This window comes from Amia ocellicauda, chromosome 6 (assembly GCF_036373705.1).
Source record: "Amia ocellicauda isolate fAmiCal2 chromosome 6, fAmiCal2.hap1, whole genome shotgun sequence".
NCBI lineage: Eukaryota > Metazoa > Chordata > Actinopteri > Amiiformes > Amiidae > Amia > Amia ocellicauda.
This window is the reverse complement of record NC_089855.1, coordinates 4192501-4214788: the sequence shown is the minus strand read 5'-3', so window position 1 is coordinate 4214788 and position 22288 is coordinate 4192501. Positions and strand designations below refer to the sequence as shown.

Genomic DNA, 22288 nt, shown 5'->3' with positions numbered 1-22288 from the left:
TCACGTGAAAGCATATGATATGATATACTTAGATTTTCAGAAAGATTTTGATAAGGTTCCACACCAAAGACTGATCCTCAAATTGGAAGCTGTAGGCATTCAGGGTAATGTAAGTAGATGATTATGAACTGGTTGATGTATAGGAAACAGAGGGTGTCGATTAGAGGAGTTGCTTTTAACTGGAGTGAGGTTGTTAGTGGAGTGCCACAGGGATCAGTACTAGGGCCTGTGCTGTTTCTAATCTACACTCACCTAAAGGATTATTAGGAACACCTGTTCAATTTCTCATTAATGCAATTATCTAACCAACCAATCACATGGCAGTTGCTTCAATGCATTTAGGGGTGTGGTCCTGGTCAAGACAATCTCCTGAACTACAAACTGAATGTCTGAATGTGAAAGAAAGGTGATTTAAGCAATTTTGAGCGTGGCATGGTTGTTGGTGCCAGACGGGCCGTTCTGAGTATTTCGCAATCTGCTCAGTTACTGGGATTTTCACGCACAACCATTTCTAGGGTTTACAAAGAATGGTGTGAAAAGGGAAAAACATCCAGTATGCGGCAGTCCTGTGGGCGAAAATGTCTTGTTGATGCTAGAGGTCAGAGGAGAATGGGCCGACTGATTCAAGCTGATTGAAGAGCAACTTTGACTGAAATAAGCACTCGTTACAACCGAGGTATGCAGCAAAGCATTTGAGAAGCCACAACACGTACAACCTTGAGGCGGATGGGCTACAACAGCAGAAGACCCCACCGGGTACCACTCATCTCCACTACAAATAGGAAAAAGAGGCTACAATTTGCACAAGCTCACCAAAATTGGACAGTTGAAGACTGGAAAAATGTTGCCTGGTCTGATGAGTCTCGATTTCTGTTGAGACATTCAGATGGTAGAGTCAGAATTTGGCGTAAACAGAATGAGAACATGGATCCATCATGCCTTGTTACCACTGTGCAGGCTGGTGGTGGTGGTGGTGTAATGGTGTGGGGGATGTTTTCTTGGCACACTTTAGGCCCCTTAGTGCCAATTGGGCATTGTTTAAATGCCACGGCCTACCTGAGCATTGTTTCTGACCATGTCCATCCCTTTATGACCACCATGTACCCATCCTCTGATGGCTACTTCCAGCAGGATAATGCACCATGTCACAAAGGTCGAATCATTTCAAATTGGTTTCTTGAACATGACAATGAGTTCATTGTACTAAACTGGCCCCCACAGTCACCAGATCTCAACCCAATAGAGCATCTTTGGGATGTGGTGGAACGGGAGCTTCGTTCCCTGGATGTGCATCCCACAAATCTCCATCAACTGCAAGATGCTATCCTATCAATATGGGCCAACATTTCTAAAGAATGCTTTCAGCACCTTGTTGAATCAATGCCACGTAGAATTAAGGCAGTTCTGAAGGCGAAAGGGGGTCAAACACAGTATTAGTATGGTGTTCCTAATAATCCTTTAGGTGAGTGTATATTAATGATCTGGACTCTGGGATAGTTGGCAAACTTGTCACATTTGCAGATGATACTAAAATAGGTGGCTCAGCAGATACAATCTCGGCAGCACAGGCTATTCAAAGGGACTTAGATAATATTCAGTTGTGGGCTGACACCTGGACAAGTGCAAGGTATTGCATGCAGGTAACAAAAATATCCACTATAATTACACTATGGGAGGAATAGAACTAGATGAAGTAACGCATGAGAAAGACCTAGGAGTCTACATGGACTCCTCACTTTCTCCATCCAAACAATGTGGGGAAGCAATAAAAACGGCAAACAGAATGCTAGGGTATATTGTCAAAAGTGTAGAATTGAGAACAAGGGCAGTAATGTTCAGACTATACAATGCACTACAGTTCTGGGCTCCACACTTCGAGAAAGATATCGCTGCTCTAGAGGCAGTTCAGAGGAGAGCAACCAGACTAATTCCAGGTCTGAAGGGAATGTCCTACTGAGAGACTGAGGGAACTGAACCTTTTTCACCCTGGAACAGAGGAGACTACGTGGGAACTTGATTCAAGTCTTCAAAATCATGAAAGGCATCGACCTCATCAAACCAGAGGAGCTTTTCCAGATCAGTAGGGACACATGGACCCGAGGACACAAATGGAAATTGGGCTTCAAGGCATTCAAGATGGATAACAGGAGACACTTCTTCACACAGAGAGGCGTTACAATCTGGAACAAACTCCCCAGCGATGTGGTTGAAGTTGAAAATTTGGGTTATTAATGGAAACCAAATTAACACGATGGGTCAAATGGCCTCCTCTCGTTTGTAAACTTTCTTATGTTCTTATGTTCTTAAATATTTGGCAAACAACACAACAGTGAAGAGTACACATGGGATTATAGAGAAGCACAGGGATTTGTTGCCCTTTGAAGGGTACCAGAGGGGTTTGTCAGCATAAGGGGTTATATTTTATTAAACAAAATGATTAGATGATTTATTTTTTATCTCCAATTGTTTATTTGTTCTATGCTTTAATTTCAGAGTACATTGAGACATTAAACTATGTACATTTCAATAAAAATGTGTTTTAAAACTTTTGACCAGTAGTGTATATTTATCTTCAAAATGTATTGTGAGGTTCTAAAATGCATTTTCAAAAATATATTTAAAATATAACTCATATTAAAATATAGCATCATTTCACAGGGGTCTGGAACCTTTCACTTGTTACCTGGGAAGATACTGGTCTTTTTCAGGGTTTTCACCAAGCTGTCCCAGATCTCTTTAGTCCTCAGGCAGTAGATGATCAGATTCATGAGGGTAGGGAAGACATTCTGAATCACAGACCCCATAACATGCATGTCTGCTGAGGTCCCAGGAAATCTGTAGTAGATGTAGACTTCTGCGGACATGAGGAAGAACACAGAGATGACAAGCAGGTGTGAGCTGCAGGTAGAGATTGCCTTGGCTCTTCCTGCTGAGCTGGAGATACGCGATACTGACAGAAGGATCTTCACATAGCATATCACAATGAAAAACAGAGGGATGAGAAGAAGACTCAATGTAACGCTCATTACAATGCTTCCACTTGCTACCATCCAAATTCAAGACATTTTGTTTAAATAACTTACAGTGGTTGGCCCACTTTTGTCTTTTCTTTTAAACCTAGTGAAATGTTTTGGTTGGACAGTGGTTAAGATGTGCTATACAATCACTTATGTTAGATCATACCATTTCAGAAATCTGTGAGGAGTTAATACACATGGAAATATGCAGTGCGTTTTGTTAAAAATGTCTGAGTAATTTATTGGTAGATAAATACTAATTGTAATAGATCTACATTCTGCATATTTACAAATTGTCATGCAATAGGCTGCCAGTGATAAATGAAGGATTCCATAAACATGGGTCAGTCCGTGAATCTGAAGAAAAAGCTGCGGCAGCTATAAACTCGTTCCATTTCTGAACTGTACGAAACTGGTAAGGACTGTGCTACTTTTGGTTATATATATATTTATATATATATATATATATATATATATATATATATATATGATTTTTAACTAGTGCTTAAAAAAAAACTTGCAAATGTTAATGAACAACATTTTGAGTGATATTTTGAATACGAGTGGGTGTATTTGGTTTATAGTATGATGTGTTTGTTTTGCATGCCTCATGGTTTTATTTTAAGTCAATCTAAAATTTTATATAAACAGAGCTAGGGCACTGCTTTGGTTTGTTTTAAATTAATTGCAAGGGATATTTTACAAACATTTTGACTAAAACTGTAGCAATCTTCTGCTGTATTTTATTTTATTTTAGTTTCGTGGGTATATGCAGGGATTAAAGTTCTCCGTCGCTACGACGGATTTCCGTTAATTGCAGGGTTCCCGCCTGTCCTTAAAGTCTTAAATTCATTTTTCATAATTTAAAGGCACGTACATAGGCTTACATTTCTCAAATAGTGTACTAAATGTCTTAATTTTAGTTTGAATAGGTCTTAATTTATGGATAGATGAGGTGTATTCACCCTGCTGAGGGGGATGTGATCAAAGCCTGGAGTGAAGCGAAAGCACGTTCCTCTCTTCACTCTAAGCGTTCAGTAATCACTCCGCTCTAGGTCCACTCCGGGTTTTCCATTCGCGCTCACGGAAAAACGGCTCCGTGTTCACTCAATTTTAAAAGTTATTCTAATGTTTATTTTTTATACAACATTTATAATACTATATGTAACAGTTTGGAAAGTATTCTACACGTTTAATAAATAGAATTAAACAAAAATGTCCAAATGTATACCTAAAGTGTGTGCATCTTCCCTTTCATTTTCTGACTGTGGCATGTTAATCTTAGATTTTGAGAAGTGCATGTCAGGCTACGGCTGAGGTAGAACTATATTTCAGCTAGCATGGACACACTTATAATGCAGGAAGGCTTCAATGTATCGGAGATTGATAAAAGTGTAAAAAATAAATGGAGATGGGCTTGGCTTAGCGAAATGGGGGAGAATGGCAAGCCTTTTAGTTCGTGGGCTAAAAAATCAAACAGCCAGGTACGTGTCTTTGCACAGTATGCCACAGGAGACTTCAATATGGCAATAATGGCAAAAAAGTGCTAGCTCACCATCAATCAGAAGCTAGTCACAATGCTGCCGTTCGTGCCCTACAGTACACATGCTCCCTGCCTGGTGTGACAAGTACCACAATGGAGGTTCATGCATCTATGGCCGACCGTGTGTGCGATCTAAAAGTGCGCATATGTTCTTTCATAGCGGAGCATGACCTGTCGTTCACAGTCTCACAATCGCTAGTTAATTTAATGCAGTCAGTTGTCAAAGACAAGAGTGCACTTTCAAGATTGTCTATATCTATATCTATAATTCACACGCCTCCTACTTGTGCACGCATGGCATTGCTGCTCATTGGAAAACCGAATTGTTAACTAAGCTGAAAACGAAGATGTTTTCTTTAAATGTAGATGAGGCAACAGATGGAAACATGGACTGGATTCTGAATGTTCTTGTTTGGTACTTTGATGAGGATATGGGTAAAGTGGCAACCCAGCATCTGGCCTCAAGGAAAATGAATATTGCAGATGCCTTAACAATCACACACACATTGACAGATATTCTCCAGTCATATAGCCTGAACTGGAATCAGGTTGTTGGTATACTGTTGGATAACTGCAGTGTGATGAGAGGGAAAAAGTCTGGAGTAGAGACACTTTCAGAAGAGAAAATCCATCACTCCTGGACATCAGCGGAGACACTGTCCATATGGTCTCAAATGCAGCCAATGCCCTTTTAAATCCTTTCCAGGGATTTGTGGAACAATTTTGCTCTGATGTATACTATGACATTGAAAAATCACCCAAACAGAAAGAAGTTTTTTCTGAGTTTCAGTCCTTACTTCATTTGGAGAATAAGAGCCTAATATGTCCCATCAGCAGCAGGTTCCTGCAAATGCTGGATGTGTGCAACAGAATACGGGAGCTTATGGATCCATTGTTTGTGCACTTCTACAGCATCCTGTCTCCTCATGATCAACACAAACACAGGTACATGGCAATAGCATTCTCTTTTTGTATTATCTAATTTCTGTACTAGTAGGCCCAGTTTGCAAGATCTCATTAACCCTTCAGTGTTAAAGGAAAAAGCAATGGATTTTTTTTCTTTCTTTCTTTGGGGCGATAATGAAACATATATATATATATATATTAGTAAAATATATTTTAAATAATATTTAAAGACGCATCTAGTGGAATTTTTTTAAATAACAAATCTAAACCGAGTGGTGGAGATGGCTCAATGATAAATCAGTTTATATGAAGTTATAGATATAGTGACTCAAAAGGTTAAATATGTTAGAACAAATATTGAAGCTCGGCTTCATTCCAGATGCAATCAAATTAGAGAGGGATGGGAAGTGCCTTGATCTGTAAACACAAAAATTATATCATGACAGATGAAGTATTGGCAATTAGAAATAGCAATGTCTGTTTTCTCTCCTTAATCCTTATGTGTATATGTTTTTTTGTGATACAGATGGCTCCTGAACCAACTGCTTGATAAGCATGCAGTTACATCTGATGAGAAGGCCAGGATAATTTTTCTGCAACAGCAAATGGCAAAATCTGTCAACAAAAATCAGATGACACGCATTTCTGTATGCTTTTTTCAGAGTTTGACAAGCTCACAACCATGATTGATTTATACCGAGGTATGTTCACTTTTTATTCACTTTAAGTGCTAAGAAAAGTACAGAGATTTCTTATGTATTGAAATCCCTTTATTGCTATATTTATTATATGCTTATTTTTCCTGGAATCCTGGAATGGAATCTGAGTTAACCATAAATACATTTTTTAGATCACTGTTAATCAGATCACTTTGGTTAATAATGATACTACCACTAATAAACTTTATTTATACACCACTTTTCAAAACAAAGTTACAGACTTATTAAACCAGAATTAAAACATTTCAGGACTGATGCAAATAAAACTAGACAATTAAAATAATACAGATGAAAATAAACAACAATAAAGCTAAAAAATAATATTTAAAGGTTGTAATATTCCAAGAAGAGTATGTTACATTACTATGAATGTGATAATGAATAAATTGATAAAATATTCAGCCACAGTTCTAATCAGGTTCTATTGTGATTTTCAGGTGTACTTCCAACTTTCCAGGTGTTCCTGAAGAAGTTGCAGCATGAAAAGCCCATGATCCATGTGCTGCATGCTGAAATGCTGCTACTGGTTAGGGAACTTCTCTCCAAATGTAAGCCTGAAACTATCCCCTTGAGTGCAAAGGGCTCGTTGAAGCTTAATGTTCACAAGAGAGACCTACAGTACATTGACAAAAGGTTGTCTGTGGGGAGATTCGGCTTCTTTGCCTTAAACAAGGCTAGAGTGGAAAAGAAGCCCTGGGTGCAGAAGGTTTACAGCTCTCTCAGAGAAGGCTACATAAAGGCAGCAACATTCCTCCTGAAAAACCTTCCCCTCAACAACAACAACATCACCTCTTTATCTGTGTTGACACCATCATTGATTCTCCATGAATCAGTCCAAGGTGCATTCAACACCTTGGCCAAGGCCTTGCCAAATGCTGTGAAGTCCGAGGAGTTGGGTCAACTGGATGAAGAGGTGCGGGCCTACCAGATTGATACAGATCTAGGAGCACAGGCCAAATTATTTGAGGAGAACATTGCACGAATCGATGTTGACTGGTGGAGTAAGATCTTTGCCATGAAGATGCCAGAAAGAGGAATAAGATTCCCCATCTTAGGGAAGTTGGTAAAGGCTCTTCTGTCATTGTTCACTGGCCCTCTTGTCGAAGGATCGTTTAACATCATGGCTGACATAATTGAGAAAGACAGGGTTAGGCTGAACATTGAGACTTATGAAGGCTTAGCCATTATCAAGTCCCACATGAAGGTAATGGGCAAAACTGGCTTCAAAATGCAAATTACCCCTGAAATGAGGAGATTGTGCCTGTCTTCTTATGAGACATATCAAAATCATCTGAAGAAAAAGAAGGAGAACGTTGACAGGGTTAGAAAAGTAAAAGTTAAACGAAAAGCTGCTGCTACAGCCTCCACCTCCTCCACCCTTGGAGTTAAACAAAAAGCTGCTGCTACAGCCTCCACCTCCTCCATCCCTGGAGTTAAAGGCACTGCTGCTGCTACAGCCTCAACCCCTGGAGTTAAAGGCAAAACTGCTGCTACATCCTCCACCCCCTCCACCTCTCCTGGAGCCACTCCTGCACATGTAGCTAGTCAAACAATGAAACGGGTGTCAGGTGTAGCCAAGCTTCAGGAATATGGTTTCACAGCCAAAAGGCAGAAAAAGTGAAAAGCACTCTAAAGACTTTTGCACAAGAATAGCACTTTTTGGCCTTTAATGGTGGTGCTGTTACTTTTTTTTCATTTTTTTTCTGTTAATTATTAAGAGTTTCACAAAACATTGTTTGGTCTTATAAGATAAATAAAAACATGCACTGAAAAGTTATGTAGATGGTTGATTATTTGTCAAGGTAATTTTTTCATTGATTAAAAATAGGTTTTAAAATACGCAAACTGGCAATATTAAAGCGGTTTAAAACATCTCCCCTTAAAACGCTATTGGCCTCGACTATTTAAATAAAGTGTCGGTTAAAGGAATATGACTTGGCCTGAAAAAAAATTCAGTCAGAAGAATTTATTTCAATTTAATTCCTGAATCCAACCGGATCAATAAAGTGAGTGCTCAAACAATGTATACAAAACCACCTAAGAAAAATATAGAACAAAAGTAATAGTGTAGAAAAATAAAAACATCCACAAAACATTCAATCCAGCACACACACACGTCACCTTGTGACACTGTGAATGCCCCTTCGGTTTTCCAAACCTACGTAAATGAGGTCCTGAGAGGTTTCCTCTCATTTACTCCTTGACCCTCTCGGCATACATCTCCCAGGTCCTGCAATGTCTGCTACACAATGTGCTTTATGTGAAGGCAATAAAATATGAATTTCACCACAAGCGGATTGGATTCTTGGGATACATCATTGATGTATCTTGGTTCACATGGACCAAGACAAGGTGAGAGCCATCGCTGCTCGGCCACAGCCTCGAACAGTGAAGGACTTAACGAGCAGTGCCTCTATAATATTGAAATGGCCTCATCTGACGTTAAAATGAGAGAAAGGGCTCACTCACCCTCAGAACATGTTCTTTTCCGAAAAGAGCTTACACAAGATGGATAAGCTATCTGTTTATAAAAATAATAATAGAATAAGGAAACCCCATATAGAGACATATATTAACATTACATATCTTAGCCAAATATTACGTGTATAACATGAAATTAAATTAACAAGAATAACCTACTAGGAGCAGCGTATCAAGTGCTGGGTCTTTTGTCATTGTCTATCGTAGCAAACAAGGCTACAGAAAGTAAATGTATAGTGAAAGTAGATTAAAAATATATATATTGTAGCGATCCTGGCTTGTGTGTGTATGTGTGTGCATGTGGGGTGTTATTGTGTGGGGCTAGGGAGGGATGTTTATGGGGTAGAAGGGGTGTGTGACTTCCCCCGTCTCTGGAATGGAATAGCTGGAGAGCGGCGATTTGGGGGTGGGAGTCATATGACCTGGGGGGGTATATTAGAGGGTGGTGACGCCCTGCTTGGGGAGTTGTAGGAAGGGAATGATTGAGCGAGCATGTGAGTGCTGGGTGTTAAGAAACTGCCTTGGAGGGAAAGTGGATGTACCTCCCCGTGTGCTTAATAAAGCCTCAGTTTTGTTTGAAACCTTTTGTTTATTTTTCCCTGTATTTCACTATCGACCTCAAAACCTGAGGTTGTTACATTATGTATACAAACGGTTGACAAATTAAAGGAAAAACCTGAATAAACGAGTGGAGGAACATAAGGAATGCAGATGCCTCCAAACAGGTGTACTGCATGATACTGTACAATTAAGCAATTAACATCCTATCATGCTCTGTGGCATGTATAAAAATGCTGAACAGGTCCAGTTGACCTCGATTTTGGATCAAGATGGGGGTTATTATTGGGGCACAAATGAGAGGCAGCCATTTTGTTCTGTTCCTAGTTTCAGACAGACAGTCTTGGTATTCCTCATTTTGTTATAACAGCCTTAATTGAAGTTAATCTTGCATGTTGTGTAAAAGACAGCAGGTACAGTACATCACACACTGATAAACACTTTGATTATTACAACAGGCTTTTAAAAATTCCCTTTGTTTAAGCATTTTATATTGTGTCATCTTTGTTTTGTTAAAATTAAGTAGCCTATAACTTTTTTTTTAACCCGAAATGTCTGATTTTAATCATTATACAATCTACTTAAAACAATATTTAATTAAATAAAAATATAGGCATTGTTTTATCTCTTATTGTGGCAGTGACAACATGTGTGTATACAGACGTGCTCAAATTTGTTGATACCCCTCCACAAAAAACGAAGACTGCACAATTTCCTCTGAAATAACTTGAAACTGACAATAGTAATTGGCATCCACCATTGTTTATTTTATATTTAATAGAAATCAGACTTTGCTTTTGAGTTTGTTTTTAACATAGTATTGTAAATAAAACAACTTCAGAACAGTCCAATGTTTTGTTCTTATCCATTCTTAGGTTTCAAGATTCAAGGCACCCTGTGCCAGGCACGGCAAAGCAGCCCCAAAACATAACCGCGCCTCCTCCATGTTTCACTGTAGGTATGGTGTTATTTTCTTTTCAATCTTCAATTTGTCTGCGAACATAGAGCTGATGAGACTTGCCAAAAAGCTCCAGTTTTGACTCATCTGTACAAAGGACATTCTCCCAGAAGGATTGTGGCTTGTCAATATGCATTTTAGCAAATTCCAGTTCCAGACCCTCCTGGGTCTTCTTCCATGGAGGCCACTTTTGCTCAAAAAGCAACGGATGGTGGGATCAGAAACTGATGTACCTTCACCTTGGAGTTCAGCTTTTATCTCTTTCGCAGTAATCTTTGGTTCTTTTTCTGCCATTCGCACTACCCTTCTGTACAATCGGGGGTTGATTTTGCTCTTGCGGCTGTGCCCAGGGAGGTTCACTACAGTTCCGTGGACCTTGAACTTCTTAAAAATATTTGCAAACTGTTGTCACAAGTAGTGACAATGGCACTTCATGTCAAAGTGACAGCTGGAAGCCCCGCCCTACCCAGAAGCCCCATGGTCTGGGAAGCCCCGCCTTACCCAGAAGCCCCATGGGGTAGGAAGTCCCACCTTACCCCGGGTGCTCATGGGCCAGGAAGTCCCGCCTTACCCCCGGTGGCCCTTTGAACTGGAACCCTCTCCTCCTTCCCACCCCCTCCCCAGGTTTTACCCTTTGACCCTCTCCAGTCAGCCATCTTGTAAGGATGACCGCCATCTTATTAGGCTGACAGTCAATTTGAAAAGGGCACAGGTCATCTTGACAGCAGTTCACCACCACCTCATCCTGATGGTGTGTGTGTGTGTGTGTGTAATGTTTAAGATTTTAAACTTATTATAATTTGTTTTAGGTTATACACTCACCTAAAGGATTATTAGGAACACCATACTAATACTGTGTTTGACCCCCTTTCACCTTCAGAACTGCCTTAATTCTACGTGGCATTGGTTCAACAAGGTGCTGAAAGCATTCTTTAGAAATCTTGGCCCATATTGATAGGATAGCATCTTGCAGTTGATGGAGATTTGTGGGATGCACATCCAGGGCACGAAGCTCCCGTTCCACCACATCCCAAAGATGCTCTATTGGGTTGAGATCTGGTGACTGTGGGGGCCAGTTTAGTACAGTGAACTCATTGTCATGTTCAAGAAACCAATTTGAAATGATTCGACCTTTGTGACATGGTGCATTATCCTGCTGGAAGTAGCCATCAGAGGATGGGTACATGGTGGTCATAAAGGGATGGACATGGTCAGAAACAATGCTCAGGTAGGCCATGGCATTTAAACGAGGCCTAAAGTGTGCCAAGAAAACATCCCCCACACCATTACACCACCACCACCAGCCTTCACAGTGGTAACAAGGCATGATGGATCCATGTTCTCATTCTGTTTACGCCAAATTCTGACTCTACCATCTGAATGTCTCAACAGAAATCGAGACTCATCAGACCAGGCAACATTTTTCCAGTCTTCAACTGTCCAATTTTGGTGAGCTTGTGCAAATTGTAGCCTCTTTTTCCTATTTGTAGTGGAGATGAGTGGTACCCGGTGGGGTCTTCTGCTGTTGTAGCCCATCCGCCTCAAGGTTGTACGTTTTGTGGCTTCACAAATGCTTTGCTGCATACCTCGGTTGTAACGAGTGGTTATTTCAGTCAAAGTTGCTTTTCTATCAGCTTGAATCAGTCGGCCCATTCTCCTCTGACCTCTAGCATCAACAAGGCATTTTCGCCCACAGGACTGCCGCATACTGGATGTTTTTCCCTTTTCACACCATTCTTTGTAAACCCTAGAAATGGTTGTGCGTGAAAATCCCAGTAACTGAGCAGATTGTGAAATACTCAGAGCGGCCCGTCTGGCACCAACAACCATGCCACGCTCAAAATTGCTTAAATCACCTTTCTTTCCCATTCAGACATTCAGTTTGGAGTTCAGGAGATTGTCTTGACCAGGACCACACCCCTAAATGCATTGAAGCAACTGCCATGTGATTGGTTGGTTAGATAATTGCATTAATGAGAAATTGAACAGGTGTTCCTAATAATCCTTTAGGTGAGTGTATGTTTTATGATTAGGTTTTGTATGATACGGTTTAAGAGGAACTTGACACTGGTACAAGACATTGACTGGCAATGGCAGGCAGACCTGGTGGAAATGGGTTATTTCTCAAAGTTCAATAATGGTATGAAATACATTCTAACCTGTATAGATGTGCTGTCCAAATACACCTGGGCCGTACCGTTAAAAAACAAAACGGGCGTGTTCCAATGAAACTGCAGACAGATCAGGGGAAAGAGTTCCTCAACCATGGTTTTCAAAGTCTTCTCAAGCAACACCAATTGTACATTTTGTGACAAACAGTAAAGTGAAAGCCAGCGTGGTAGAGAGATTCAATAGAACTATAAAATCAAAAATGTGGAAGTACTTTACAACCGTGAATACTTTTAGATATGTGGATGTCTTACCAGATCTGGTTCACAGTTACATTCACACATTCCACAGAACTGTCGAGGAACGTCCAGTAGATGTCACCCCTGACAGTGCCCTGAGAGTGTGGAGGACTGTGTATGGGTCATTTTTTAAAAAGCAAACCTTCAAAATTTAAGTTTAAAGAAGGTGATCATGTGAGGGTGTCGAGAATAAAAGGGAAATTTGAAATGGGGGTATGAGCAGACATTCACAGATGAAATATTCATAGTGAAAGAATGTGTGCCTGGATTAAGGCCTATTTACAAACTAAAATATTATGCTGGTGATGACATAAAAGGGCAGTTTTACATAGAAGAGTTACAAAAGATAAACCCCAATGGTGACAGAGTCTATCCTATACAGAAAATGTTAGACTCCAGAGGCCGTGGCCAGAATAAACAAGGTTTAGTGAAATGGCTGGGTTGAGGAGTTAAATTTAATATTTGGATCAAAGCTTCAGAGGTGAAAGAAAAATTAGTGAAAACGGATTTTACCTGACTTTAACCAGTAATGCCTCGGAGACACTATTTCCTAACAACAAGAGCTCCAACTTCACTGATCATCTAGCCAAATCCATCGATCTATCAGGTAAATGGGAGGTAGGGATGGTGGAGATGCACTACCCCATGACCATCAATACGTTTGACAGGAAACAGAGCTTCAAATTGCATTCTGAAACAACCGATACAAACTGGTATTATGAAATATCACAAGGCTACTATAAAAACATTGATGTATTGTTAACAGCCATGAATAATGCTGTCAAGGCCGTCCCCACATCGCCCAAGGTATACTTTCAATACAATTATATTAGTAGAAGCGTGAGGCTTTTCGGGGATTCAACTTTATTGTTTTTTACCAGGGGCCAGCTAGCACACGTCTTGGGGTTCATTCCTGAGAAGGGGGGAAAAAAATCGCCCGATCCTGCAGATATTACTGCTGGTTTTAACGACATGTGTGTTTATACTGATATAATTGAACAACAACTAGTGGGTGACATGTATGCCCCACTTCTGCGTTGTGTGCCTAAAAAAGGGGAAGAAGGCAAGTTTGTTACGCTGTTATATGATAAGCCCCACTATGTCCCCCTGAGCATGGATCAACTCGACACCATCAGCATTGAAATAAAGACTGATCAGAACATGTCACATTCGCATACGGCAAGGTAATAGTAAAGTTGCATTTCCGACCTGTTAGATACAACCACTTTTAAATTTAAATCATGGTGATTGTTAAGAACTACGGAAACCCACACATTTATAGGAACTACTACAAGTATCAGGTGGTGGTTTCACCAGGATGCCGGTACAATATGGTGCAGGGGTAGCTGGAATATTTAGATCATTATTCAGAAAAGCTATGCCTTTTCTGAGACGCGGATTAGAAATTGTCAAACCACACGTCAGGTCAGCGGCCACAAACATAGCTAAAGATGTGGCCGGACAGGTTACAAGTGCGGTGACCAGTAGACTAAATGCTCCGAAACAGGAGGGCTTGGGCCTAATGTATATAAGGAGAGGCATTAAAAGGAAAAGAACGACACCACTGGGGCTCACAGGACTCCCGGCACCTGTTAAAAGAAGGGCTGTACGGAAGAAACACAATCATAAATCATTTCGTTCACTGCAGTTCTGAGGAGTGCACAAATCAGAACTGGACCTTTTTCAGCTGGCGCCCACACAGACCAGCATTGAGAAGAGCTTCTATGTGGAGGTGCCGCCCCTCACAGCGCTCTCTGACAACGCCCCACTGGAATTCTACATCACTGGAAACGACGAAGACTATCTAGATCTGAACAACACTGTCATCTATCTGACTTGTAAAATAACTAAGCACGATGGCACCGATCATAGCCCAGGATGATCAGGTGGGTCTGGTAAATTACCCCGTGGCCTCCATTTTCAGCCAGGTCAACATCACAATCGGCGACAGACTTATTAGCCAGAGCAACAACTGTTATCCGTACAGGGCTATAATAGAATCCATTCTCAACTACAGTGAAAGCACCCTGAACACACAATACTCTGTAGGACTTTTTGTCAAGGACACAGCCGGCCAGCATGAAGTAACCACACTGAATGGTGCAAACCTGGGGTTCAGAAATAGAGCTGCCTATACAGCAGGAAGACAAAAACTGGAATTGTTGGGGTGTATTCATGCAGACCTGAGTAATGATAACTTTAATTTCTCCCCTAAGGAGATGGCACGAAACCTGGGTGTCATCTGTGATCATAATCTATCCTTTGAATCACACATTCTGAATGTGTCGAGATCTTCCTTCCTCCAGCTTAGAAACATTGCTAGACAATTCCTCTCGTTACAGGACACTGAGAAATTGATACACGCATTTGTTACATCTAGATTGGATTACTGTAATACCATTCTGTCAGGCAGCACAAACAGAGCTATTTCTGCAATTCAGTCCAAAATGCTGCTGCAAGAATCCTAACAAAAACTAAAAAACATGAACACATCACTCCAGTATTGGCTTCTTTTCAATGGCTGCCCGTGCACTACAGGATAGACTTTAAAGTTCTCTTATTAACATTTAAAGCACTAAAGGGACTTGGAACCTCCCTACTTAAAAGATCTCCTTATCGAATACACTCCAGGTCGGCCATTGAGATCACAGGAAGCCGGTTACTTAGCGCTCCCTAAAATACACAAGAAAACTGCAGGTGGTAGAGCTTTCAGTTATAGGGCCCCGAAGCTGTGGAACGATCTTCCAGCCAATGTAAGAGATGCCCTCTCTGTCTTAGCCTTTAAATCACAACTGAAGACTCATCTGTTCAGTCTCTGTTTTTCTAGCCCATAGTGCCGCTGGTGTGCCATGGACATGCGATTGCACAACTGTCTTTGAAAATGTCCTGCACTGCATGACCGGTATCTGAGCACGACTGCCTTCTTGTCTTCCAGCAACAGCCCCCTCTGAGGGTCCAACGAGGCACCTCGTCCCCCCCACCATGGAAGTCTGATGAGGCACAACCCACCCCATAGGCAACCCACCATGGAGGGTCAATGGGGCATCCACACCCAAGGTCTGATGAGCCATCGCAACCCAAAGGCTGTTGATGGTCTAACCCCCCCACCCCCGATGGCCAGCGAGAGGCCTCCTCCAGAGGGAAGAGCACAGCCAGCAGCACCAATAAAGAACTTTCTGATCTCCTTGTTGCTGTAACAACTATACTGCCTGGAGGGGAGGCAAACATTAGGCCTGGGCCCTAAGCCGTGGACCCCCAGAGATTCATTTTCTTCTACTTGCCATTCATAGGAGTTTTTTTGTTTTTCTCTCGTCCGTGCCTAAATGGTTTATTTACTTAAATGTTCACTCACTTTATTCTATATCATGTAAAATGTTTACAGGTCTATATTTTATTTTATTGTATTGATGTATTTTATTTTGCTGTACGTTTGTTGTATGTTTTCCAGTCTGTAAAGCGCTCTGTGGCTAACCTGCGAAGGGCGCTTTACAAATAAGAATTGATTGATTGATTGATTGATTGAAATGTACAGTGCTGTAGTTTCAACTCACACACCAAGCAACACAAAAATATTCATCATGTAGCCTACATACAATCTACCCAAATAAATAATTGAACGGAATTGAACAGAATACAATTGCATATTTGCTGCCTAAAATTAATATTAATTAATGAATAACATAATTCTTACTTGCTGATCAGAAGTGTGTTTCATTTTAACCATCAACTCTTCTTTTAAGCTGTCTATCATTTTGTTTGCGGCCTCCTTCTCAGGTCAGCATTCCTTATTGCACTTTATTAACAAAATTAAATAATTACATTATTGTAAATAAAAACTTTAACAAATAAAACCACTGGATTTTATTGGTCAATGGCTAACAATTAGACTAGTACTGATTTATTTAAACAGATTCAAATATTATATTGTTGGTAGATTGATCCCTTTTGAAAAATACCTTTTTGACTTTTGCTGGTCGGTCTTCTTCTCCATCAAACATTTTCTTGAGTTTTACTTTCCTTTTAACATGAGGTTCATTGGTCCAAATGTCTTCTCCTTGGATTAAATGCTCCCGTTTCTCACAAAGCTTTTTGTAGTTGTCTGTTATTATTATTTTTTTTAATGTTATTTAACAAGATAAACAAGAAAGGTCCGTTATGTCCTCAATAATAATTTTAAAGGAACTGGTTCATCGAGTTGATGTCTCCAATTTTCTGTCATCATCAGCTAAAAAATAAATTCACCGCTTAGCATAAGAAGCTTGGCAGGATATACTGCAGTGTTAGATGCAGCTTTTCTGCACTGTGCCATCATACTTGCACCCACCCATCGTCCCCTTCTAGATATGGACATTCAGTTATTTTACCAGAGGTGCGTTGCTGATCTTCATCGTTCATTAAATCCGTTCTTCCCACTTCCACAGATTTATCTTGAAAGAAATACAAAGCAAACTCCATGGTGCAAACTGCGAACCATAGATTGAAACTCCCAGAAGACGATGATTGGAGGGAAGAAAAATGAAATGGTTAGCAACGTCACTTCCTTCTTCATCTTCTTTTTTCGATTTTAATGGTAGTTCGCAAGCAAAGTCACTTCCGTTACCCGTGTACAGAAAAATACAACCAAAACATTCTCAAGAAATCTTTAGCCTTTTTCTTCTGTATTCTTCTGTATTCTAATGATTCTTCAAAAACCAAAACACAGACAGCATTGACGGAATTCATAAGGAGTGTATTTGAAACCAGAGACATTTAAGTGTTACCAAAAACTTTGCTTTAAAATGACCCATAGCTATAACCACAAAGTAAGTATACATAGCTATAACCACACAGTAACTTTAATGGAATAACTTTAGCTATCCTATATGAGATAACGTGAAGCTTGATTTATACTTGACGGATCCGCAGCAGCGCGAGGGGTACACGCCATAAAGGCTGGAACATACTTGCCTTGCCTAGCTAGTTGGCTAGATAACTAGTTTGCTGATAAAAGTATATAATTTAAATAAGATATAACTAGTTAAAAAAACAATATGTACAGTATCTAGTTAAACATAACATTTACCCGATCCCAACAGTGAAGAAGATGACGTACCCGATCCCAACAGTGAAGAGGATGACTCTTCATCTGCCTTGGTATGTTGCCAGCAAGTGTGTATTTTGGAATTTAACATTGAACAGGCTATTGAGTTAAAACCAGAACAGTAAAAGCAACACATTTTGATGTCAGCCTTATGGTTTGGGACAAATAAACCCAACATGATGACACTTCTAACACCATTCACAAATGAAGCATTACACTTAGAAGCAACTGGTATTGACTGGAAAGATAGACAAGGGAACACCTATGTCTCCAAAGTGTTTGTGCTTGTGTGTAGCTCAGACTCAGTTGCCCGTCCAATGCTGCGGAACACAAAGCAATTCAATGGTTTTCATGGGTGTGATTTTTGTTACCATGAAGGTGGTAAATTATATCTGTACAGAATACCAGAACCTGCCATTCAAAATAAAAAATACTATTATTGTCGTGCAGTGTTAGCTTCACCTGAGCAGCCAGTATATGGTGTCAAAGGGCCATCTCTTTTAATTAAACTTGGCCACTTCCAGATGATAAATGGATTTGTTCCAGAATATCAGCATAGTGTGTGCCTTGGAGTTACACGTCAGCTTTCAGCTTTGTGGTTTGGTTCAACTAATCATGAAGCTGAGTGGTACATTGGCAATCAGATGTCAGAGATTGATTCAAGACTAGTTAAAACCACCTGTTGAAGTAACTAGAGTGCACAGGTCACTAGGTGAGTGAAAGGTCTGGAAGGCTTCAGAATGGAGAGCCTTTCTGCTGTTTTATGCGTTGCCTGTGCCGTGTTCTTCCTAACAAGTTTTGGAACCACCATTTTCTTCTAGTGTTAGGAATTTACACTTTACACTGTGAAAATGTGCAAAATTAATGTGACTGAACTAGCGCTCAAAAAGTTTGTCATAGAATTTCAAAGATTGTATGGAAAGCAGCATATGACTTTCAACATGCACCTGCTCACACACATTCCACGTAGTGTAAAACATTGGGGGCCATTATGGGCAACTTCAACATTTGCATTTTAATCTAATAATGGCCAGCAACTCAAGTACTTTCATGGAACTCAGTATATCCCTAAACAAATAGTTACAACATTTATGTTATGGAGGGAATTGCCTGAAAAGGCCACAAATTTCATGGCTGGAGCAAGTGACAAGGTTCAATCTTTTTATGATGAACTTTATTTTAACAACCGTAAAACTGAAAAGTGTGACTTAATAATTGACATTGTCAGAGGGTTTGGCCATGCACCATTACAAAATGACATTTCAGTTACACGCAGTCTTGTTATGGAGCAACTATTTGGGAACCTAAGTAATTGCTTTTGGTCCTACAGTCGCTTTTTGGTCAAAGGAGTTCTGTTTCACACTCAAAAATAGGACTGAATTAAGAAACGAAACAACAGTGTTGTACTACTGATGGATGGTACAATTGGCTTGATCGTTGATTTTGTCATTTTCAAGCATACAGTGAGGGAAAAAAGTATTTGATGCCCTGCTGATTTTGTACGTTTGCCCACTGACAAGGAAATGATCAGTCTATAATTTTAATGGTAGGTGTGAGTGAGAGACAGAATAACAGCAAATAAATCTGGAAAAATGCATTTCAAAAAAGTTATAAATTGATTTGCATGTTAATGAGGGAAATAAGTATTTGACCCCTTCGACTTAGTACTTGGTGGCAAAACCCTTGTTGGCAATCACAGAGGTCAGATGTTTCTTGTAGTTGGCCACCAGGTTTGCACACATCTCAGGAGGGATTTTGTCCCACTCCTCTTTGCAGATCCTCTCCAAGTCATTAAGGTTTCGAGGCTGCCGTTTGGCAACTCGAACCTTCAGCTCCTTCCACAGATTTCCTATGGGATTAAGGTCTGGAGACTGGCTAGTCCACTCCAGGACCTTAATGTGCTTCTTCTTGAGCCACTCCTTTGTTGCCTTGGCTGTGTGTTTTGGGTCATTGTCATGCTGGAATACTCATCCACGACCCATTTTCAATGCCCTGGCTGAGGGAAGGAGGTTCTCACCCAAGAATTGACGGTACATGGCCCCGTCCATCATCCCTTTGATGCGGTGCAGTTGTCCTGTCCTCTTAGCAGAAAAACACTCCCAAAGCATAAAGTTTCCACCTCCATGTTTGACGGTGGGGATGGTGTTCTTGGGGTCATTCCGCCTCCTCCAAACACGGCGAGTTGAGTTGATGCCAAAGAGCTCGATTTTGGTCTCATCTGACCACAACACTTTCACCCAGTTCTCCTCTGAATCATTCAGATGTTGGCAAACTTCAGACGGGCCTGTACATATGCTTTCTTGAGCAGGGGGGCCTTGCGGGCGCTGCAGGATTTCAGTCCTTCACGGCGTAGTGTGTTACCAATTGTTTTCTTGGTGACTATGGTCCCAACTGCCTTGAGATCATGAACAAGATCCTCCCGTGTAGTTCTGGGCTGATTCCTCACCGTTCTCATGATCATTGAAACTCCACGAGGTGAGATCTTGCATGGAAACCCAGACCGAGGGAGACTGACAGTTATTTTGTGTTTCTTCCATTTGCAAATAATCGCACCAACTGTTGTCACCTTCTCACCAAGCTGCTTGGCGATGGCCTTGTAGCCCATTCCAGCCTTGTGTAGGTCTACAATCTTGTCCCTGACATCCTTGGACAGCTCTTTGGTCTTGGCCATGGTGGAGAGTTTGGAATCTGATTGATTGATTGCTTCTGTGGACAGGTGTCTTTTATACAGGTAACGAGCTGAGATTAGGAGCACTCTCTTAAAGGGACTGCTCCTAATCTCACGCCGTGAAGGAATGAAATCTTGCAGCTCCCCCTGCTCAAGAAAGCACATGTACAGGCCCGTCTGAAGTTTGCCAATGAACATCTGAATGATTCAGAGGAGAACTGGGTGAAAGTGTTGTGGTCAGATGAGACCAAAATCGAGCTCTTTGGCATCAACTCAACTCGCCGTGTTTGGAGGAGGAGGAATGACCCCAAGAACACCATCCCCACCGTCAAACATGGAGGTGGAAACATTATGCTTTGGGGGTGTTTTTCTGCAAAGGGGACAGGACAACTGCACCGCATCAAAGGGACGATGGACGGGGCCATGTACCATCAAATCTTGGGTGAGAACCTAATTCCCTCAGCCAGGGCATTGAAAATGGGTCGTGGATGGGTATTCCAGCATGACAATGACCCAAACCCAAAGCGAAGGCAACAAAGGAGTGGCTCAAGAAGAAGCACATTAAGGTCCTGGAGTGGCCTAGCCAGTCTCCAGACCTTAATCCCATAGAAAATCTGTTGAGGGAGCTGAAGGTTCGAGTTGCCAAACGTCAGCCTCGAAACCTTAATGACTTGGAGACCTGGTGAAACCTGGTGGCCAACTACAAGAAACGTCTGACCTCTGTGATTGCCAACAAGGGTTTTGCCACCAAGTACTAAGTCGAAGGGGTCAAATACTTATTTCCCTCATTAACATGTAAATCAATGTATAACTTTTTTGAAATGAATTTTTCTGTGTTTTTTTTGTTGTTATTCTGTCTCTCACTGTTAAAATACACCTACCATTAAAATTATAGACTGATCATTTATTTGTCAGTGGGCAAACGTACAAAATCAGCAGGGGATCAAATCCCCCACTGTACATCATGTGAGAAAGAAAGGAAATATTTTTGCAGTCTGCCCTGATGTGATCAAAATAAAACGTGTGTCTGTCAGTATATGTGGAAAAACCTACATCATCCCACTGCCAAATTCATATGAATGGGATTAGAGGTCCATTTAGCAGTTGTTTCTTCTCTTCTGTTGAATTTGCATATGTTTAAAAATATAATCATTTCCTGTCTGTCTGGGGCTTTCAGTCATATTACTTTCAACAAAATGTGGAGCAATAAAAAATAATTAATTAAATGTTTCATCATGTTTTCTCTATGTTCCATACACACAATACATACAGTAAGTGCTGTAGCTGAATTGATTTATAGACAATTCCGTTAATGCAATTGATAACTCTTTAATAGTAGTTCGGCGCCATCATATTTTGGCAGTAATAAAGGTTACAGCTTCAGTATGCAGTGCATAATAAAATTCCCTTGACATGAATACTTAGTATAGATGAATCTCAAAAAAGTAACGTCTACTGTACAAGAATTGTGACTGTTTTGGCTGTATAATGGAAGTAAACTTACATCCTGCTCCAGTATAAAGGTATACTATTTTTTCTATTTGGTAGTATACTTAAAAGTATAAAGTGTTAAATAAGTCAAATATTTAAGTGTACTTCTTGAAAGTATATCAAAAGTAAACTATTTTCTAAGTTTACTTCTTGAAAGTTTATCAAAAGTAAACTAAAAGTGTACTATCCGATTTTTTAGTATACTTACAGTATACTTTAATAAACTTATTTTCCGTAAGGTATTTGAAACATGTCTGCGGTAGCCAATTTTGGTTGCACCCCTCCTTTAAGGGAAAAGTTCCACTACTAAAAGTATGATTTGACAAATAAAATGCATATCAATTTAATGTAGAGGGTTTCACCAATATGGGCCTGAATGCACTATTGAAACGGCCCAATATAAATAAATAAAAAACACATTTATTCCATTTACCTCATGTTTAAAAAAGGTAAATAAAT

At 40.4% G+C, this 22288-nt stretch overlaps 1 protein-coding gene across 1 annotated transcript in view; it reads right to left on the bottom strand.

Annotated features, from left to right (window-relative positions):
* Positions 1-2672: 2672 nt before the first annotated feature.
* Positions 2673-22288, bottom strand: part of LOC136751740 (olfactory receptor 2AT4-like) — a 22806-nt gene continuing 3190 nt past the window's right edge. Inside the window, exon 3 of the mRNA XM_066707533.1 lies at positions 2673-2854. Within this exon, the coding sequence (XP_066563630.1) occupies positions 2673-2854 (182 nt within the window). The remainder of the gene's footprint in view (positions 2855-22288) is intronic.